The sequence below is a fragment of the Phyllostomus hastatus genome, unplaced genomic scaffold (assembly GCF_019186645.2).
Source record: "Phyllostomus hastatus isolate PE091 unplaced genomic scaffold, TTU_PhHast_1.1 phas_scaffold_93, whole genome shotgun sequence".
Classification (NCBI taxonomy): Eukaryota; Metazoa; Chordata; class Mammalia; order Chiroptera; family Phyllostomidae; genus Phyllostomus; species Phyllostomus hastatus.
Window position 1 is genome coordinate 31,276,610 of NW_025334042.1, and position 17,922 is coordinate 31,294,531.

At 40.3% G+C, this 17,922-nt stretch overlaps 1 protein-coding gene across 2 annotated transcripts in view; it reads left to right on the top strand.

Annotated features, from left to right (window-relative positions):
• PKP2 (plakophilin 2) overlaps positions 1 to 17,922 on the top strand; it is an 85,395-nt gene that overhangs the window by 27,457 nt on the left and 40,016 nt on the right. For both annotated transcript variants that reach the window (XM_045829687.1, XM_045829686.1), the window contains exon 5: positions 17,153 to 17,360. In XM_045829687.1, the coding sequence (XP_045685643.1) occupies positions 17,153 to 17,360 (208 nt within the window). The remainder of the gene's footprint in view (positions 1 to 17,152; positions 17,361 to 17,922) is intronic.

Genomic DNA, 17,922 nt, shown 5'->3' on the forward strand with positions numbered 1-17,922 from the left:
ATATAATCAACTTTGTACATGTGTCTTTGGGCACTTCCACAAGTGTTCCTAATGGCCAGAGCCCTAAAAAAGGATCAGTAGGTAATGTTACTGCATGTTTGTTTTAAAAAGTAGTACATCTGTGGCGGGGGGCGGATCATAGTTCAGAATGGTCTGCAGTAGAAAGAGAGCTCCTCTCCTACTGCAAGCCCCAGCTTATCCCCCATTTTCCTCTCTCTGTCTCACTCTCCACTTCTGTCTCCTCCCTTCTTCCTTCTCTCTTTCAGTCTCTCTCTCATCAGTTTCTGGGTGTATTCCCAGAGATATTCTATGCTTGTAGAAACAATTACTGGATGGGTTGGTCGAGTATCCTTTTTTGTTTGAAACAAAATCATAAGTGGTAGCAGATTATTTACAGTACGCTATACTTTGCCTTCATTTAGTATCTTGGAAATCTTCAATATGTATTAGCCTTCCTTTGTTTTTCAAAACTGCTACATTGATTTATGTTGTATAAATGTGCCAGTTTTGTGTGTTCATTTTTTAAATGCCTTTCGTAAGGTACCATGTGACAGAGTTTTGACGTGTTTTGGCACTGTGAAAAAACCATCACAGTCAAGACACTGAGCATGTCCATGACCGCCACAGTTTCCTCGTGCCCGTTTGTAGTCCTTACAACCACCTGTCCCCCAACTACTCTTAGACCCTAGGCGACCTTAGCTCTGTTTTTCTGTTACTATTGATAATATCAAAATTTCTAGAATTTCTCTAAATCAATTTTTTAAAAATTGTGCGTATGTGCAATTTTTCAGGCACCATTTGTTGACTTTCCTTTTGGTACTGAATTGTTTCCATGCTTTTGTTGAAAAGGAATTGATCGGTGTGTGAATCTATTTGTGGACTATGTATTCTATTCAATTGATTTGTTTATCTATATTTGTAGATACCAAAACCACAGTTTGGATTATTCTGGTTTTATATTAAGTCTTGAAATTAGGTTATGTTAGTCCTCTTTGCTTTTTTTCTTCGAGTTATTTTGGCTAGACTAGGTCTTTTGCAGTACATTTGAATTTTAAAATCAGCTTGTCAATTTCTACATTTATAAAACTTCTGGGATTTTTTTTTGAGATTACATTGAATCTATAGATCAGTATATGGAGAATTGGCGTGTGAACCATATTGAGTCTTCTGACTCCTGAACAAAGTATATTTCACAATTTATTTAGGTCTCTGATTTCTCCTGGCATTTTTTTGTAGTTTTTACTCTAGAGGTCTTCAATGTTTTTTGTCAGATTTATCCTTAAAGATGTCATATTTCTACATACCTTTACAGATGGTCAGTATTTACTTCAATTTTTGATTATTCAATGCTAGTATACAGAAATACAGTTCAATCAATAAAGGTGATTTATATGCTGCCGTACTACCAATTCACTTCTTAGCTCTGTATCGTATTTGTAGATTTATCAGATTTTCTGCATAGAAGATCATGCCATCTATGAATAAAGTCAGATTTGTTTCTTCCTTTACAACCTGAATGAATGACTTATATATTTTTTTTCTTTTTGTACTGGCTAGAACCACCAGCACGTTGTTAAAGAGAAGCGAGAGTGGATGTGTTGTTCTTTGAAGCCTTCAGTCTTTCGCTACTAACTGTTGTGATCCCTGTGGGTTTATTTTTATTTTGGAGATATTTCATCTAGGGAATATTTGTGCGGGGGGGGTTCTAACTGACAAAGGGTTTTATTACTACACAGTTGCCCCAGTTAAAAAGATACAGCCATGCTTTTTTGCCCCCTCCCCATCCTTCACCCAGCATTGCTGAAGCAGCACTTGCACAACTCAGCGCTCCTGCTGTCAGCTCCGCTGTCCTCTCCTTCCAGCCGCCAGCCTTCGTGGTCCTCCGCCAGGACCTCATCCACATGATGAGATGTTCTCTGATATCTACAAGATCCTGGAGATGTGGACGGGCTGTGCATAGAGGTAGAGGGGCAGATGGTCAGTAAGAGAGAGGATAATATGGATGACTTGCTTATTGGTGGAATTGTCTCTGCTAAAGTCCCCAAGGCCCAAGGGCAGGGTACCCGAAAGCTTCACAAAAGAAGCCTACAGGAGGTCCATCAAAGATTACAGAAAATCAATCAAATGGAAACTTGAAAAACAGACCAGGAAGAGTAAAGTTCTTATAACAGGGGCTTTGAAACAAATCTAGCACTAATTTCAACATCTACCAGTTCTCTAGTGGTGAAAACATGCATCCAGATGGCACAGCTGCTCTGCTGGCCTGCCATGAGAACCGTGCAACCCCATGGATGATTCTGTTTAAGGGTGGCTTAGAAATGGGAAAATGTTAACAAGTTTGGCAATTTGGATGTATCACCTGTCATCCTAACTGACTGCCTCTTTTTTAAAAAAAATTCTCACTTGAGCTTATGTTTATTGACTTGAGAGAGAGAGACACATGTGAATGTGAAAGACAGACATCCAGCGGTTGCCTCCAGTGTTCTCCCCACTCAGACCTAGGTGTGTGTCCTGACCAGGATTGAACCTGTAACCTTTGGTGCATGGGACAGTGCTCTAACCCACTGAACCACCTGGCCTGGGCTGGCTGCTGCTTTTCACCCAACACCAGAACAAATGGGACTGATATTATCTTGAGCTCTTCATTTATTTTGACCTTGATTTATTTGGACTAGAGGCATTGTTTCTAAGGAAAAACCTGTCATGTAGGTTGTCTAAAAATAAAATGCATTTAAGTAGAAAAAAAAAGGTCCACCCGTATCACTAAGCTGAAATCATTAAATATTTCTAAGGCCATTTCTTTAAAACAGAGTTTGGAAAAATCAATTCTATCAGGAAATTTTATAAAGAAATCTTTCCCTTAGATTTTGCTAGGTTCTGAGACATCTTTTTTTTTTTATAAATTTGGCTTTAATACCAAGCTTAAAAAAGCACTTTTTTCCCCCAAGATGACAGTATGATTGACATGTAGTATATGCCTTTTTTAGTGTACAGTTTTCTGTCAGACAAATACACAGTCATGTAACCACCACTACAGTCAAGATAAAAACTATTCCATTACCCCCCAAAGTTCTTTATGTCCCTTTGCAGTCAAATCCTTCCCCCATCTCCAGCCCCTGACATGATCTTCTGCCTACTCATTCCAAAATGTCAGATAAATGGAGTCATGTAATACATAGCCCTTTGAGTCTGTCTTCTCACACTTGGCATACATATTGGAGTTTCATCCATGTTGTGTGCATGAGTAGTCCATTCCCAATTTGTTTTTCCGAGTAGGATTCCATCCTATGGATGGCTGTACCACAGTTTGTTTATCCTGCCAGCAGCTGAAGGACATTTGTTTCCAGCTTTTGATAACTATGAACTAAGCCTCTGTAAACATTCATAAATAGGTATTTGTGTGAATAAAAGTTATCATGGGTTAATACCTAGGAGCACAATTGCTGGGTCGTAAAATAGGTATATGTATAACTTTATAAAAAACTGCCAGTTTTCCGAGGACTTCTGGTCAAATGGAGGCATAGGGAGACATGCTTCACCTCCTCAAGCTACCACAGAGAGAATTACAACTATATCTCAAAACAGATAACACCCATAACCATCAGAAAACTGAGCTGTGTGTAAGTCTAAAACCAAGGATTTAAAGAAACCACATTCATCCAGATAGGGGTAGGAGGGGCGGAGCCGTGGAGATGGGCTGGGTGGCTCAGAGACACACCAGAGAAGCGGTGGGAAACAGGTGGTCCCACACTGACATGTGGTGGATAAAAATCAGGAGGGATACCTTGGGGACCAGCGATCCCAGGCCAGACTGCATAGACCAGGGTTCTAGTACTAGAAAGTTAAATCCCCATAACTTCTGGCTGTAAAAACCAGTGGGGGTTGGGACAGTGGAAAAAACTAACAGATTTTCAGGAGAGTCCATTTAAAGGGCCTTCACAGACTTAGAACGTTCGCAGACACACTCACTGTGGGATTCACCACCAGGGCAACAGGAGGAAGGACACCAGTCACATATGGGGAGTGGGTGAAGTGACTACAGTTGGGCCAACTGCTGGACGCACCACCAGAAGCCAGGCAGTGGCATTGCCCCCTCTCCAAGTCCTCCCTTCATACAGAGCCACAAAGCAGTGAAGCAGCTTGCCCCACCCTGGCAATTACCTAAGTTTCCACCCCACACAAATTACGGGTGCTTTTTCAGAGACGGGAGTCAAAGCACCTCTACTTCATACAGAAACAAACACAAGGAGGCTGCCAAGTTGAGGAGACAAATATGACTCAAATGAAAGAACAGAACAAAACCCTAGAAAGGTAACTAAATGAAATGGAGACAACCAACCTATCAGATGCAGGGTTTTAGTACATCGGTAATCAGGATGGTCAAAGAACTGATTGAGTATGGCAGAAACATAAGGGAAGAAATGAAGGTTACGCTAAGTGAAATAAAAATCAACAGGGAACCAACAGTGGAGAGTATGAACTTGAGAATCAAATCAATGATTTGGAACACAAGGAAGGAAAAGGCATTCAATAAGAACAGCAGAAAGAAAAAAGAATTGAAAAAATAATGTAGGCTTAGAAACCTCTAGGACAACTTTAAATGTACCAACATTCAAATCATAGGGATGCCAGAAGAAGAGGCAGAGCAAGAAATTGAAAACTTACTTGAAAAAATAATGAAAGAAAACTTCCTTAATTTGGTGAAGGAAAGAGACATAGAAGTCTAAGAAGCACAGCGAGTCCCAAACAAGTTGGCCCCAAAGAGGACCACACCAAGACACATCACAATTAAAATGCGAAAGTTTAAAGATAAAGAGAGAATCGTAAAAGCAAGAGAATCTACAAAGGAGTTTCCCTAAGACCATCTGCTGAATCCTGAAAGGAAATCTTGCAGACAAGAAGGGGCTGGAAAGAAGTATTCAAAGTGGTGATATGGAAAGACCTACAACCTAGATTATCCTATCCAGCAAAGCTATCATTGAGAATGGAAGGACAGGACAGATAAAGTGCTTCCCAGAGAAGGTAAAGCTAAAGGAGTTCATCATCACCAAGCCCTTATTATATGAAATGTTAAAGAAACTTATTTTTAAAAAAAGATCAAACCTGTGAACATTAAACAGGCAACAAATTCACACCTACTAACAACTGAATCTAAAAAAAAAGCAAACAAAGCAAATAGCCAGAACAGGAACAGAATCATAAATTGGAGATCATTTGGAGGGTTATCAGTTGGAAGGGGGATGAGGGAGAATGGGAGGAAAGGTGCAGAGATTAAGAAACATAATTGATAGGTACAAAACAGACAGGGGAAGGTTAAGAATAGTAGGAAACGGAGAAGCCAAAGAATTTATTTGCACAACCCATGGTCATGAACCTAAGGGGGAGGGATTGCTGGAGTGAATGGGGGTACTGGGCAGAGGAGGGCAAAGGGAGAAAAACTTGGGACAACTGTAATAGCATAATCAATAAAATATATATTTTTTTAAAAATGCCAGTTCTCCAAAATGGCTTTACCATTTTATACTCCCACTAGCCATGTTTGATTTTGAAAAATTCTTACAGAACACAGTCCAAAGGATGGATCCTCATTTTATATGGAGCAAGAAGCACTGAATTCTTCACTTATTCCACGTCTTCCTATTGGCCATGGAAGAACCTGTCTTCTTCCTAGCCACGTGGCACTGTTCTTTCGTGTGTATTCCTGGGAATACTCAGACTCAGTCAGGCTGTTACAGAACACAACAAGGGGGGCCTGAGACAATATACTATTATTGAAAGAAGGCCCCGGGTCCGTTATGTCCGCCGCCAGAGGAAAGACATCTCTCAATGCCAGAGATTCGTGAAAAGGAAAGGAAATGTTTATTTAATGCTATACTAACTTAAAGTAGTGACCTAATGTCTTTATCAAAAATCCCAAAGTCCCTTAAAACACCCACAAACAGACACAGTCTTTCCTTCCTTCCCCCTTTGCCCAGTCCAGAGTACCGTATCTCAGGAAAGGAAGTCCATGGCTCAGGCAGTCCTCTGGTTCTTCCCAGTTAGCACTCCATCTCGACTGGGAGACCTCCCTGGGTTCCCGGCACCCTCGGCTGAGTCGCCGGGATCTCTGCTAAAACCAGGTGGTGGTTCCCCTTCTAAAGCTGCGGGAGTCTCCACTCTGTCAAGGCCACGTGGTTCTCTCTCCTAAAGCAGCACGGTTCTCCCCCAATGGCTGAGGTCCTCCCCATTCTGCTGAAGCCGCGTGGTTCTCCCTCTCTGGGATGCGCATGGCTCTCCCTCCTAAAGCAGCATGGTTCTCCCTCCTTTCAATGGCCGCCAAGTCTGGGTTTTAAATCCCCACGGCCAATCTTCCTCTACAGCCTCATTTCTGACTCCTCCCACACTCGGCTTCACAGCCAGAACTCGTATCCTTCCAGCTTTACTGGGCTGCCATCAGGAGTCTGGGCAGGCGTGGCCCCATGTCATGGAGCCAATCATCTCCAAGCTCCCACGCAGGCGCTGTTCCTCAGGGGACCTGCCCCCCCCCCCCCCAGTTACGTCTTGGTGGGGAAGTTACTTCCATTCCCCTGGCTCAGGGCATGGCCACAGCTATTTAACATGTCTAAGCGACCAGCCAAAGGCTATAGATATGTTAAATGACCACGCCAGAGCTTAGCTGCAAGGCTGTTGCTATGCAAAACAGCTCTCAACGGCCCTGGCCCTGCTCCATTTGTCCCTTCCCCCAACCCACACCGTGGGGGGGCGGGGGTGGAGACATCTTAAAATCTCCTGGACACCTTAAGTTCTGGACCCCATTTCAAATGCCTATTTGGGGTCCCCCCTCTTGGCTGCACCCTGTAACAAGGCCCCTGACCCCTCACCATGCCTCGTGCTTCCCTACATAGGTGTTTTTGTTTATGCTCTCTGCCACCTGGATGTTCATCTTTTCCTTGTCAAATCTTGCGTAAACCCCACCATTGTAATCTTTTCATTCTTCGAGACTCTCTTCTGCCCCCCCCATAAAGGATAGTTCAATGAACGATATTGACAGAGGAGGCCAAGGTTTTGTTGTTTTTGTTTGAAGGGAAAAGTTTCTAACATTACATTTCTTGCTTTTTTATTTTTTTAAATTGAGGTATAGTTGACATATAATGTTTTATTAGTTTTGGGTATACAGCAAAGTGATCACCACAATAAGTTTAGCTACCATTCTTCACCACACAGGGTTATAAGGGTTCTTTGTAATGAGAACTTTTAAGATATACTCTTAGCAATTTTCAAATATAAAATACAGTATTATTAACTATAATTACCATGCTGTACATTATATCCTCCTGACGTACTTATTTTACGAAAGTTTCTACCTTTTTACCACCTTTACCCATTCCAAGCACCAATGCCTAAATGCCTACCTCTGGCAACCAGCAATCTGTTTTCTGTATCTATGATTTCGGGGTTGTTTGTTTTTTAGATTTCCCATATAAGTGAGATCATACAGTATTTGTCTTTTTATGACTTATTTCATTACACACAATATCCATTCATGTTGTCACAAATGCAAGGATTTCCTTTCTTTTTATGGCTTAGTAGTATATATGTTATATATAATGTATAAAATGTTACATATGTTTTATATATTCAGTGATATTTTCTTTATCCACTCATCTATCAGGGGACATTTGGGTTCTTTTCAGAATTTTGTTAAAAAATTATACAGCTATGTTTACAAAGGATATTAATCTTTTATTTTCTTTTTTGTAATATCTTTGTCCAATTTTGGATTGAGAGTGATAGTAGCCTAACAAAATAAATTGAGAAATGTTCTCCCCTCCTTTGTTCTCTGAAAGAGTTGTATTGTAATTTTTTTAGAGAAGAAATCTGTCATTTTCCTCCTGCCTCTGTACATAATGTGTCTCTATCCCCACCCACCCCACCCACCCAACTTGCTTTTAAAATTTTCTGTTTATCCCTGGTGTTGAGCAATTTGGTCACAATATGCCTTAGTGTAATTTTCCTTAGGTTTCTTGTGCTTGAGAGTCCATTGAGCTTAAATTTGTGGATTTCTCCTTTTCATCACATTTGAAATTTTGGTTGGAAATGTTTTTAGCCATTAGTTCCTCAAATGTTTTTTGTTTGTTCTTTGGGAATTCCATTTACATACATATCAGGCTTCTTGAAGTTGTCCCACAGCTCATCCATACTTGTTTTTCTGTTCCAGGTTTTCTTTCCTGTGTTTCCTTCCATAATTTCAGTTGCTATGCTTTAAATTCACTATTCTTCTGCAAGGCTTAATATGCCCTTAATCTTATTCATTGTATTTTTGTATTTATTTTTAAGTATATTTTATTGATTATGCTATTACAGTTGTCCCATTTTTTTTCTCCCTTTTATTCCCCTCTGCCTCACACCCTCCCCTCCCACCAGCATTGCCCCACCTTAGTTTATGTCCAAGGGTTGCACATATAGGTTCTTTGACTTCTCCATTTCCTACACTATGCTTAACTTCCCCCTGTCTGTTTTGTGCCTACCAAATACGCTTCTTGTTCCCTGTACCTTTCCCCCATTTTCCCCCTTCCCCCTCCCCACTGAAAACCCTCCATGTGAACTCCATTTCTGTGATTCTGTTCCTATTCTGTTTGCTTAATTTTTGGTTTTGTTTTTTTAGGTTCAGTTGTTGATACTTGTCAGTTTGTTGTCATTATACTGTTCATATTTTTGGATCATCTTTTTCTTAGATAAGTCCCTCTAACATTTTATATAATAAGGGCTTGGTGATGATGAACTCCTTTAACTTGACCTTATCTTGGAAGCACTTGATCTGCCCTTCCATTCTAAATGATAGTTTTGCTGGATAGAGTAATCTTGAATGTAGTTCCTTGCCTTTCATGACTTGGAATACTTCTTTCCAGCCCCTTCTTGCCTGCAAGGTTTCTTTTGAGAAGTTAGCTGAGATTCCTATGGGAACTCCTTTATGGGTAACTGTCTCTTTTTCTCTTGCTGCTTTTAAGATTCTCTCCTTATCTTTCATCTTGGGCAATGTAATGATGATGTGCCTTGGTATGTGCTTCCTTGGGTCCAGTTTCTTTGGGACTCTCTGAGCTTCCTGGACTTCCTGGAAATCTATTTCCTTTGCCAGATTGGGGAAGTTCTCCATTATTTTTTAAATAAGTTTTCAATTTCTTGTTCTTCCTCTTCTCCTTCTGGGACCCCTATGATTTGAATGCTAGAACGTTTAAAGTTGTCCTGGACATTCCTAAGACTCTCCTCATTTTTTTGCATTGTTGCTTCTTCATTCTGTTCTGGTGGAATGTTTATTTCTTTCATTTAGTCCAAACCATTGATCTGTGTCCCAGTTTCCTTCCCTTCACTGTTGGTTCCCTGTATATTTTCCTTTATTTCACGTAGCATAGCCTTCATTTTTTCCTCCTTTTTGCAATCATACTCAACCGTTTCTGTGAGTGTCTTGATTACCAATGTTTTGAACTCTGTTTCTGATAGGTTGTCTATTTCTTCATCACATAGTTCTAATTTTGGAGCTTTGATTTGTTCTTTCATTTGGGCCATATTTTTTTTTCTCAGCATACCTGTTATGTTGTTTGGGGCAGAGCCTTAGGTATTCTTCAGGATGGGGCAACCCAGGTCGCTGTGTTGTTGCACTGTATGTGGGGAAGGGGTCCAAAAGGGACAATTCCACTTGCTCAGCTGTTGGCTGGCTTTTATTCACTTCCTCCTGCTACCCAGAAGCAAATTGGGCCCTTCTGGTGCTGATTCTCAGGTGGATGGGTTTGTGTAGGTTCTAGGACCCTGTGGGTCTCTCCAGGGAACTCTCCTTTGAGGCCAGGAGTTTCTCCTGCCACCGCAAGGCCCACAGGTTTTTACAACCAGAGACTTTGAGGCATTCTTTTCCCACGCTGGAATCCTGGGTTGCATGGTCTGTCTCACTCTCCAGTTGTTCCTCCCGGTTTATCCACACACAAATGTGGGGCTGCCTGGTCCTCCAGCTGCCACCTCGCCCACCCCAGTCCACCAGTCACTGCCTTATCCACCCAGTTCTCCAGCAACTGCCTTACTGCAAGTCCTCTCCACCCCAGCTACCTGTCTCCACCCCTCCTACCAGTCTGGATGAATGTTTCTTGTTTAACTCCTTTGTTGTTGGACTTCCATACAGTTTGATTTTTCTGGCAATTATGGTTATTTTTTGTTTTTAAATTTGTTGTTTTCCTTCTTTTGGTTGTGCGAGGAGGCAAAGTGTATCCACCTATGCTTCCATCTTGGCCAAATCTCCTATATTTGTATTTCATAAATTATAGTTTTCATCTGTATAAGTTAAATTTGAGTCTTGTTTGTATCTTCTATGTCCCTACCTAGGTTTCAGTTGATTGGTCTTTCTTCTCATTATGAATCATATTTTTCTTCTTCTTTGCACACCTGGAAATTTTTATTGAATCCCAGGTATTATGAATTTTATCTTGTTGGATGCTGTATACTTTTAGTTTTCTGCAAATATTCTGGAGCTTTGTTCTAGGATACAGTTAAGTTACTTGAAAACAGTTTGATCCTTTCCAACTATGCTTTGAACACTTGTTCAGTGGGACCAGAGTGGGACCAGAGTGGCCCCACTTATTCTTAAGGCGAAACACTTCTGAGAACACTACCCGATGCACTGTGAATCAGGAGGTTTTCTGGCTGAACAAGGACAGGCACGGTTCATGGCTGGTGTGAGCATGAGGAGCTCTTGTTTCCTAAAATCCTTTTAGGGGGTTATTTCTCTGTCCTCGGGCAGTTTTCTCACACACATGCACTAATTAATACTCTACTGAATACTGGTGTGGGACCCTTTGCGGATCTCAGGGGTTCTTTTTGTGAAGCCATCTCTCTGGTACCCTTCCTTGCAAACACTCACCTCTTTGTTCTTCTTAGGATCTGCATTCTGTCTCCTCGGCTCTGCTTGTTGAATTCCACTTATCGCCCTCACTGCAGCACCCTGGCCTGGGAGCTCCCTCAGGGCAGGGATCTGAGGCAGTGGTTAGGCTCACCTTGCTTGTTCTCTGTCTCCTACAGATCGCTTTCCACCATTGCCCTATGTCCAGTTATGAACCACTGTATGCTTTCTCCAGTTTTTAAAGTTGTTTCAGGCAGTAGGTCATTTCACCCTTGTTACTATTGACTCATTTTTAATTTCGATAAATAACTCCCTAATAACTCCTCCCCCAAATTATACAAATTTACACTCTTACCAACATCATGAATACCATGAGATATTTTCTTATTTGTGTTAAGCTGACAAGCAAAAGAAAAGCATCTCTTTGTAGTAGAATTCTTTTTTATTTTTAGGGATCAAGACTAATAGTTATCAGTTAATCAGTTACAGAGAAAATCTTTTTTAAAATTATGCACATTAACACGTATAGTTTGTAATGATCTTTCTTACATAAACTATGCCCTCTGTTGTGCTATTTTTAGTTTTTTTAAAGTGAAATAAAAACTTAATGGCACTAACTCATGTGAGTTTAAATCCTTCTAGATTTTTACGTTTTTATATTTTTATATTTTTTAAGTTCTTCACCTTTAATCTTTTGAAAGCATTCCGATTAGTTTTCAGAGAGACAAAAGTCTTTTTTCATACTTGTATTTTATTTTTTAAAGAATTACATTATTACAATAATAATTACGATTGACATAAATACATTGGGAAAGTAACCTGAGCTATTCCTGATAAACATGTATCTCGACTAGTATATATAGGAGTACAAAGCCCAACACAGAGTAACCTACCCACTTTGAGAGCACTCAGGGAATCAGTAGATTTCACAGAAGGATGTGGTTAATCCTGCAGATCAGGTCATTCTAGCCATACAAAAGCACCTGCATGTAGCTCTGGTTCACTGCTGAGAGAGCAGTTAGGGTTCTGGCGAGGGCATTTTTGTCTACATGCTCAAGTGAGGCTGGAGAATCTTCTTTCGAGGTGGCTGGAAAGTTGGTGGTGGTAGTTTCAGGAGAATTGGGCTAAAAATTGGCCTTTTTATGGCTAACTCAGATAAATGTGTAAATCTTTTTTATTTCCAATCGTAAATACTGGGCATTATTTCTTTCTTTTTATAATAATGGTGTTACTTGGATTTTCTTTTGTTACCCAAGTTGGGCTCGATTTCCACTCTCATGAAATTATTAATTTGGTTACAAATGTTATTGCTTAAATATAGAATTAAAGCTATACTTGCCTTTTTAACTCTTACTCTGTGATAAAGCTAGAACAAAAACTAGTTTTGAGAATAACGAAGCTTGAAAACTAAAAACATATGCTTTGTAGAAAATCTAAGAATTGTGATGTTTTAACCCAAAGAACATTAACAAAATCCTGCTAATAAGCACGATGCTATAGTTTTTAAATTATGTATAAAAGACAATTACTATTTGGACATAAAGATTACAATTTTAGGTCATAACTTTTTAAAAAGATTTTATTTATATATTTTTTAGAAAGAGGAAGGGGGGAGAAAGAGAGGGAGAGAAGCATCAGTGTGTGGTTGCCTCTTGCACGCCCCCAAGAGGGGACCTGGTCCTCAACCCAGGCATGTGCTCTGACTGGGAATCGAACCAACAACCCTTTGGTTCATAGGTCAGTGCTCAACCCACTGAGCCTCACCAGCCAGGAATTAGGTCATAACTTTTAAAACCAGTGGCACCTTTTCAGTTCTTATTTTATATGGTTAGGACTCTCAGCACTTAACACCATCAATCCCTCTTTCCTTTTTGAAACTTTTCTTTTTTTGGTCCAGAGTCTCCTGCTTCTTTTTCTGTCCCTCTGGCTTCTTCAGGTTTCCTCTGTGAAAAAATTATGCTTGACCTGTCCCTTATATATTCCTTAGATGCCTTGCCGGGGCTTTTCTTATTCAACAGCATCTTTTGACCTGCCTCATCCACTTCTGTGGCTTCCATTAATGTGTGGTCTGAAAGTGGGTGACTCACAGCATCTCCAGCCCATATCTCTTTCCTGGGTTCCAAACCACATGTCCATCTATTTCCTAGAATTCCCACTAAGCTCAACATCAACTTACCAAAAAATTAACACATTATCTTTTGCTTTTCCTCTCCATTATGCAGCCCTCCTTCTAAACTTGCTCTTCCTGCTGGGTTGGGAGGTAAAATAGGTGGCAGTTTGAGCATTGAGGCTCAGGAGTCACTCATGGATGGATTTGAATCCCAGCACCCTAATTACCTGGGTGACCTTGAGCAAGATAGTTTGCCTCTCTAAGCGTCAGCTTTCCTACGCAAAAGTGGAAGTAATAGTCCTGCTTCAAAGAGTTGGTGTGAGAAAGCAATCAGATAATGGTTCAATGCCTGCTCAGAATAATAACTCAGAGAAGGGTATTTCCTCTGCAAGTGGAAGTTCACCCAGGGGTACAGCTCATCCCAGTCACCATCGTCTCTGTTAAGCCAGCTGCCTCCTAATTAGTCTCCCTTCCTCCATTCTTGTCCACCCCTAATCCATTCTCCTGGCAGGACCCAGGAGACCATCCAGTAGCTGCCCTGCGTGCCTGCAGGATAAAGGACAAATTCTGTAATTTAATTCGCAAGACCCTTCTTAAACTGAGTTTTATTTTTATGCCTACTTCAGATCTCATCGCAGAAGCTGTGACTGCCATAACTGTTTTGTAAAATATTATTATAAATCCAATACAAATTCATAAGAAATTTGAGAAATTAAGAAAGAAAAAAGAAAAAAAAACATATCCATGATTCCACCATTGTTAACATTTAGATTTTGTTCTCTGATTTTTTTATTGCTTATACAGAGTGGGGCAAAAGTAGGTTTAACGTTGTTTGTATAGAAAATATACCATACAAGAATAAATAATAATATAAGAATAAACTTCGTTTCATGTCCTGCAAACCTACGTTTGCCCCACCCTGTGTGTACATAGCTGCTGTCAGCTGAGTATGTGGCTTTGTTCATGGAGACTTTCCGTGTTGATTTTTTAAAGTATGCACAAATGTGTTTGCTGTGTTTAAAAATATACAGAATAGTATGCCCCATTCATCATGTATAGCCCACCATTTCTCCCAGACCCCCTAATCTCATTCCCTTATTTATGTCTGTGTTTATGAATAGAAATGTAGTTATTTTATTCAACTTTTTTTCAGTACCATTATCTCATAAGAGTTTTCTTGGAACTTTAATAGTTTGTAGGCATTTCGATGGTGGCACATTAGCAGTGATAGTAGCAGCTACCAGGGGTTGAGTAACTACCACATCCTAGCACACAATTGCTAATCTTAACACAGTCCCTCCTTGATGGATGAGGGAACTGCATGACTAATAAAATACCCGTCAATTCAGACACTGTCCTGCCTCTCCCATGGCCACCTCAAACAGTAGATATGTGACAGGTGATCATTAACCAGTCTTCCCCCATTGTTGGACATTTATGGTTTCTTATTTTTCACTATTATAAGGTAGCTGCTGTTACTGTGTGTTACTAGTCTGTGTCTGCATTTGAAATTGCTTCCTAACAGATTTCTAGAACAGAATATTTTTCCTTTCTGACATGAATTGCCAAATTGCCTTCCTGAAGATTTTACCAATTTATAGGGAGTGATTAATTCTACAGAGAGGGAAAGCAGAGAAAGGGAGTGACATTTCATGGAGGAGGTGACATTTGAGCCAGCTCCTGCAGGAGGAGCAGGACTTTGCCAGAAGACAGGCAGGAGGGGCCCAGCCCTGCCAGCAGCAAAGGGAGTGAGAGCGACGGCACCTGGGCACAGGGAGCCGTGACCCCAACAGAGGCCTTCTGCCCCCTCTGTGGATTTGCCACCAGAAATCCTACTCATTTCCTCTTTTTGGAGTTGACAGGGAAGAGAATCAGAGTAGAGGCAAAGAGAAAGTTAAAATTCTAATATGTGATTTTGCCCTTTCATATATTTAGAAACCATCTCAAATGAAAGCTCCTTTGAAGTTCTGAGACATGCATGTGGGTCTTTCTTTTTTCCTTTCCCCAAAGGAAGAACAAATCCCCTGAGGATTTAGTCTAACTGGGAAACAGATATAACCTCTCTGGTTCCAGCTGCTGCCCTCAATTTAAAGGGGCAACAGCAGCACATGGGACATTAGTCCTAATGTGTATAGGATTCATTACCAGGGTCCTTCTAGTTCTGTACAATGAGGAAATGTCATCAGCTTCATGCATTTAATATGATTTATATCCATTTGCTGGATAAGAAGGATAAGAGTCCCCACCTAACTAAACTCTATTTTTTAATGGTGGGGTAGGTGCCAGACACTAGGGAGTCAAATTCTACGGCAAAGTAGAACTGTGGTCGGATTTCAGCATTTATCGGAGCTTGGTGTGTCTGCAAGCGCTGAGAGCCAAGGGGATGGCGGTGGCGGTGGCAGGCTACGAGGATGGGTCAGAGGCTATTAAACAGAAGCCTGCCGTCTTGCTCCCCGGTCAAGGGGTCAGGGCGGTGGAGGCTTCCAGCTGCCACTCCTCACTAACGCTATCATCACAGCTGGAAAGGCAGTATGGTCAGTAAGCCACTTCACATCACATTTTAAAGAAGGCAACTTATAAATTATAAATTAAGTAATAAAATATTTCTAAAACTACCAAAGTACCTTTAGGATGAATGGGATTTTCTTTTTGCGTCGATGTTTCCACTGCTGTGAAGATTTAGTCTCACTGGCATGTATGATGTTTATGGAGGGAATTTAACCACCTTAAAACCCAACTATGAAATAGAATTTGACAGAATTAAGGAAACGTGTGAGTTTCAGGCTGCTTTAAAAATAGATTGTGCCTTTCTGCTTTTAAGGAAAGGTAATAATGGGATAGGTGAAGTAATCAAATAGATGATCTGTTGGACCAGATTTAGGTAGTAGCTATAAAATGAAACCTTTATTATTTAAAATTATTATACAAGTATATTAAAATGGCTCTAGACATCACCCATCAGAATTGCTGTGGTCCATCCTCCAATTGTCTCCTGTTCTGCAAATGTCTCCTCCGAAGGGAGCCAATAAATGGGAGTGTTACTGGAAGACTGGGTCTTAAATTCCATTTATCTGTATGAAAGGGAGGCTAGAGTTGGATGATACATAAAAAATGTGAAAATATGCCCCTGGGCTGAGGTGCAGCTCTCCACCCAGAATGAACTGCTGTGTAATGAGGGCATCATTCCTGGGGAGGAACTTCATCTGCAGGGGAAACTCATGCCCATTCTCAACTTGTTACCTACACATTTCTGCATTAAGGTGGTGCAAATTACTGAGATCTTTACCCAAAGTTCTTACCAACCTAAAAAATGTTAAATCAGATACTAATGGAAGCCCACGAGAAAGAAAGATCTCAATCTGCAACTTAACGTTTCTCTGCAGCAACCCTGTGTCCACCTCTTGATTTCTTTAGATATTTGCAGCCTAGCTCACAAAATCATCTTGCCCAGATTGCTATTACTTGGCCTTTTCTCAAACAGCCATAGGTTTCAGAATCTAAACCATCTAGTGTTCTTTTTATTCCAAGTTCTGACCCTTGCATATTTGTATAGAAGAAATATTTTTAAAGTAGGGCATGAAAGAGTGTAAAGTTAATGTTATTTACTTAAATGATTGACTAATTTATATAAATTGTTTTACATACTCAAAGTAATTGATCATAAAAATACCTTATATTTAGGTTAGTTTTCATTGCTGCTACAGTTACTGTGGTTAATGAGTTTTTACTGCTACCATTGATGAAGGTGATTTCTGTGCAGTTTATTTATTGACTGTAAAGTTCTGTCCTAGAAAACTCATGCAATGTGGTGTTCTTCCATAAAACTTGCCTTACTCCTCAAGTTCCCAGTTCTCTTCATCTTTATTGTGCTCAAGGCTTTTATCACTTAACTCTTTCTGTCCACTTAGCTATCCCTTACCCACTTTTTATCTCTTAACTTTTCCCTTCAATTTTTCATGGGTTTTCATTTTAACTTCCTAATTGATTGTAAGCTCCTCGATGAGAGATACTTTACAGCAGCAGTATATTATACACCGTGAGTCTCAGGTTGTGCCACACATAGTTGTTGATTGATGGGAGTTAATAATCAACTTTATGTCTTCATTCATATTTCATTGACTGTCTCCAATGTCACATCAGCATTAATAAATATCTGAAATATGCATCCACTTCTTCCCCAGGTCAATCAGCTTCATGGCATCCCGAAGCTTCTGCAGCTCCTAAAAGTTCAGAATGAAGATGTTCAGAGAGCCGTGTGTGGGGCCCTGAGAAACCTGGTGTTTGAAGACAATGACAACAAAGTGGAGGTAGCTGAGCTCAACGGGGTACCTCGGCTGCTGCAGGTGCTGAAGCAAACCAGAGACCTGGAGACTAAGAAACAAATAACAGGTAGTGCTTATTTACTATTAAAGGCCTTACAGGGTGCACCCCAGCTGGATGTGTTATGTCTTCTGCTTTTTTTTTAAAGTTTCCTGGAACAAATGATTCCTGGGTTCATTGTTATTTGACAGATGACTTTCAAGGAACACTGTCCCCTGCTGGTTAGGACCCCCAGGTTTAAGTCAGGTTTAAATTCCTTTTCTTTTGAAGGGGGAGATTATTCAGAGGCTTTTGCTTAATGTTTTTAATTAGAAACCGTGTGCACCTTTGAGTATATGTCTTTAAAACAACTTATTGGCAAGACCGAAAGAAATTTTGCATAAATTCACTAACAGTGAACTTGATAAGTTTAAGAATCTGTGGAATTTCAGTATTGTCCAAGGTATCCAAAACATTCTGAAGAAACCCAACAGGAACCACACCCAATTCTTTTTACTATTTACTCAACACTCTATTTGCTAAATCAATACAAAGAAAGTACATTGGGGAGTCAAATTGTATCCCAATGTAGAGGATCAGTCTGATCAAATTAGTCAAAATACCAGAAACTCTATTTCCCAGTCCTTTCATC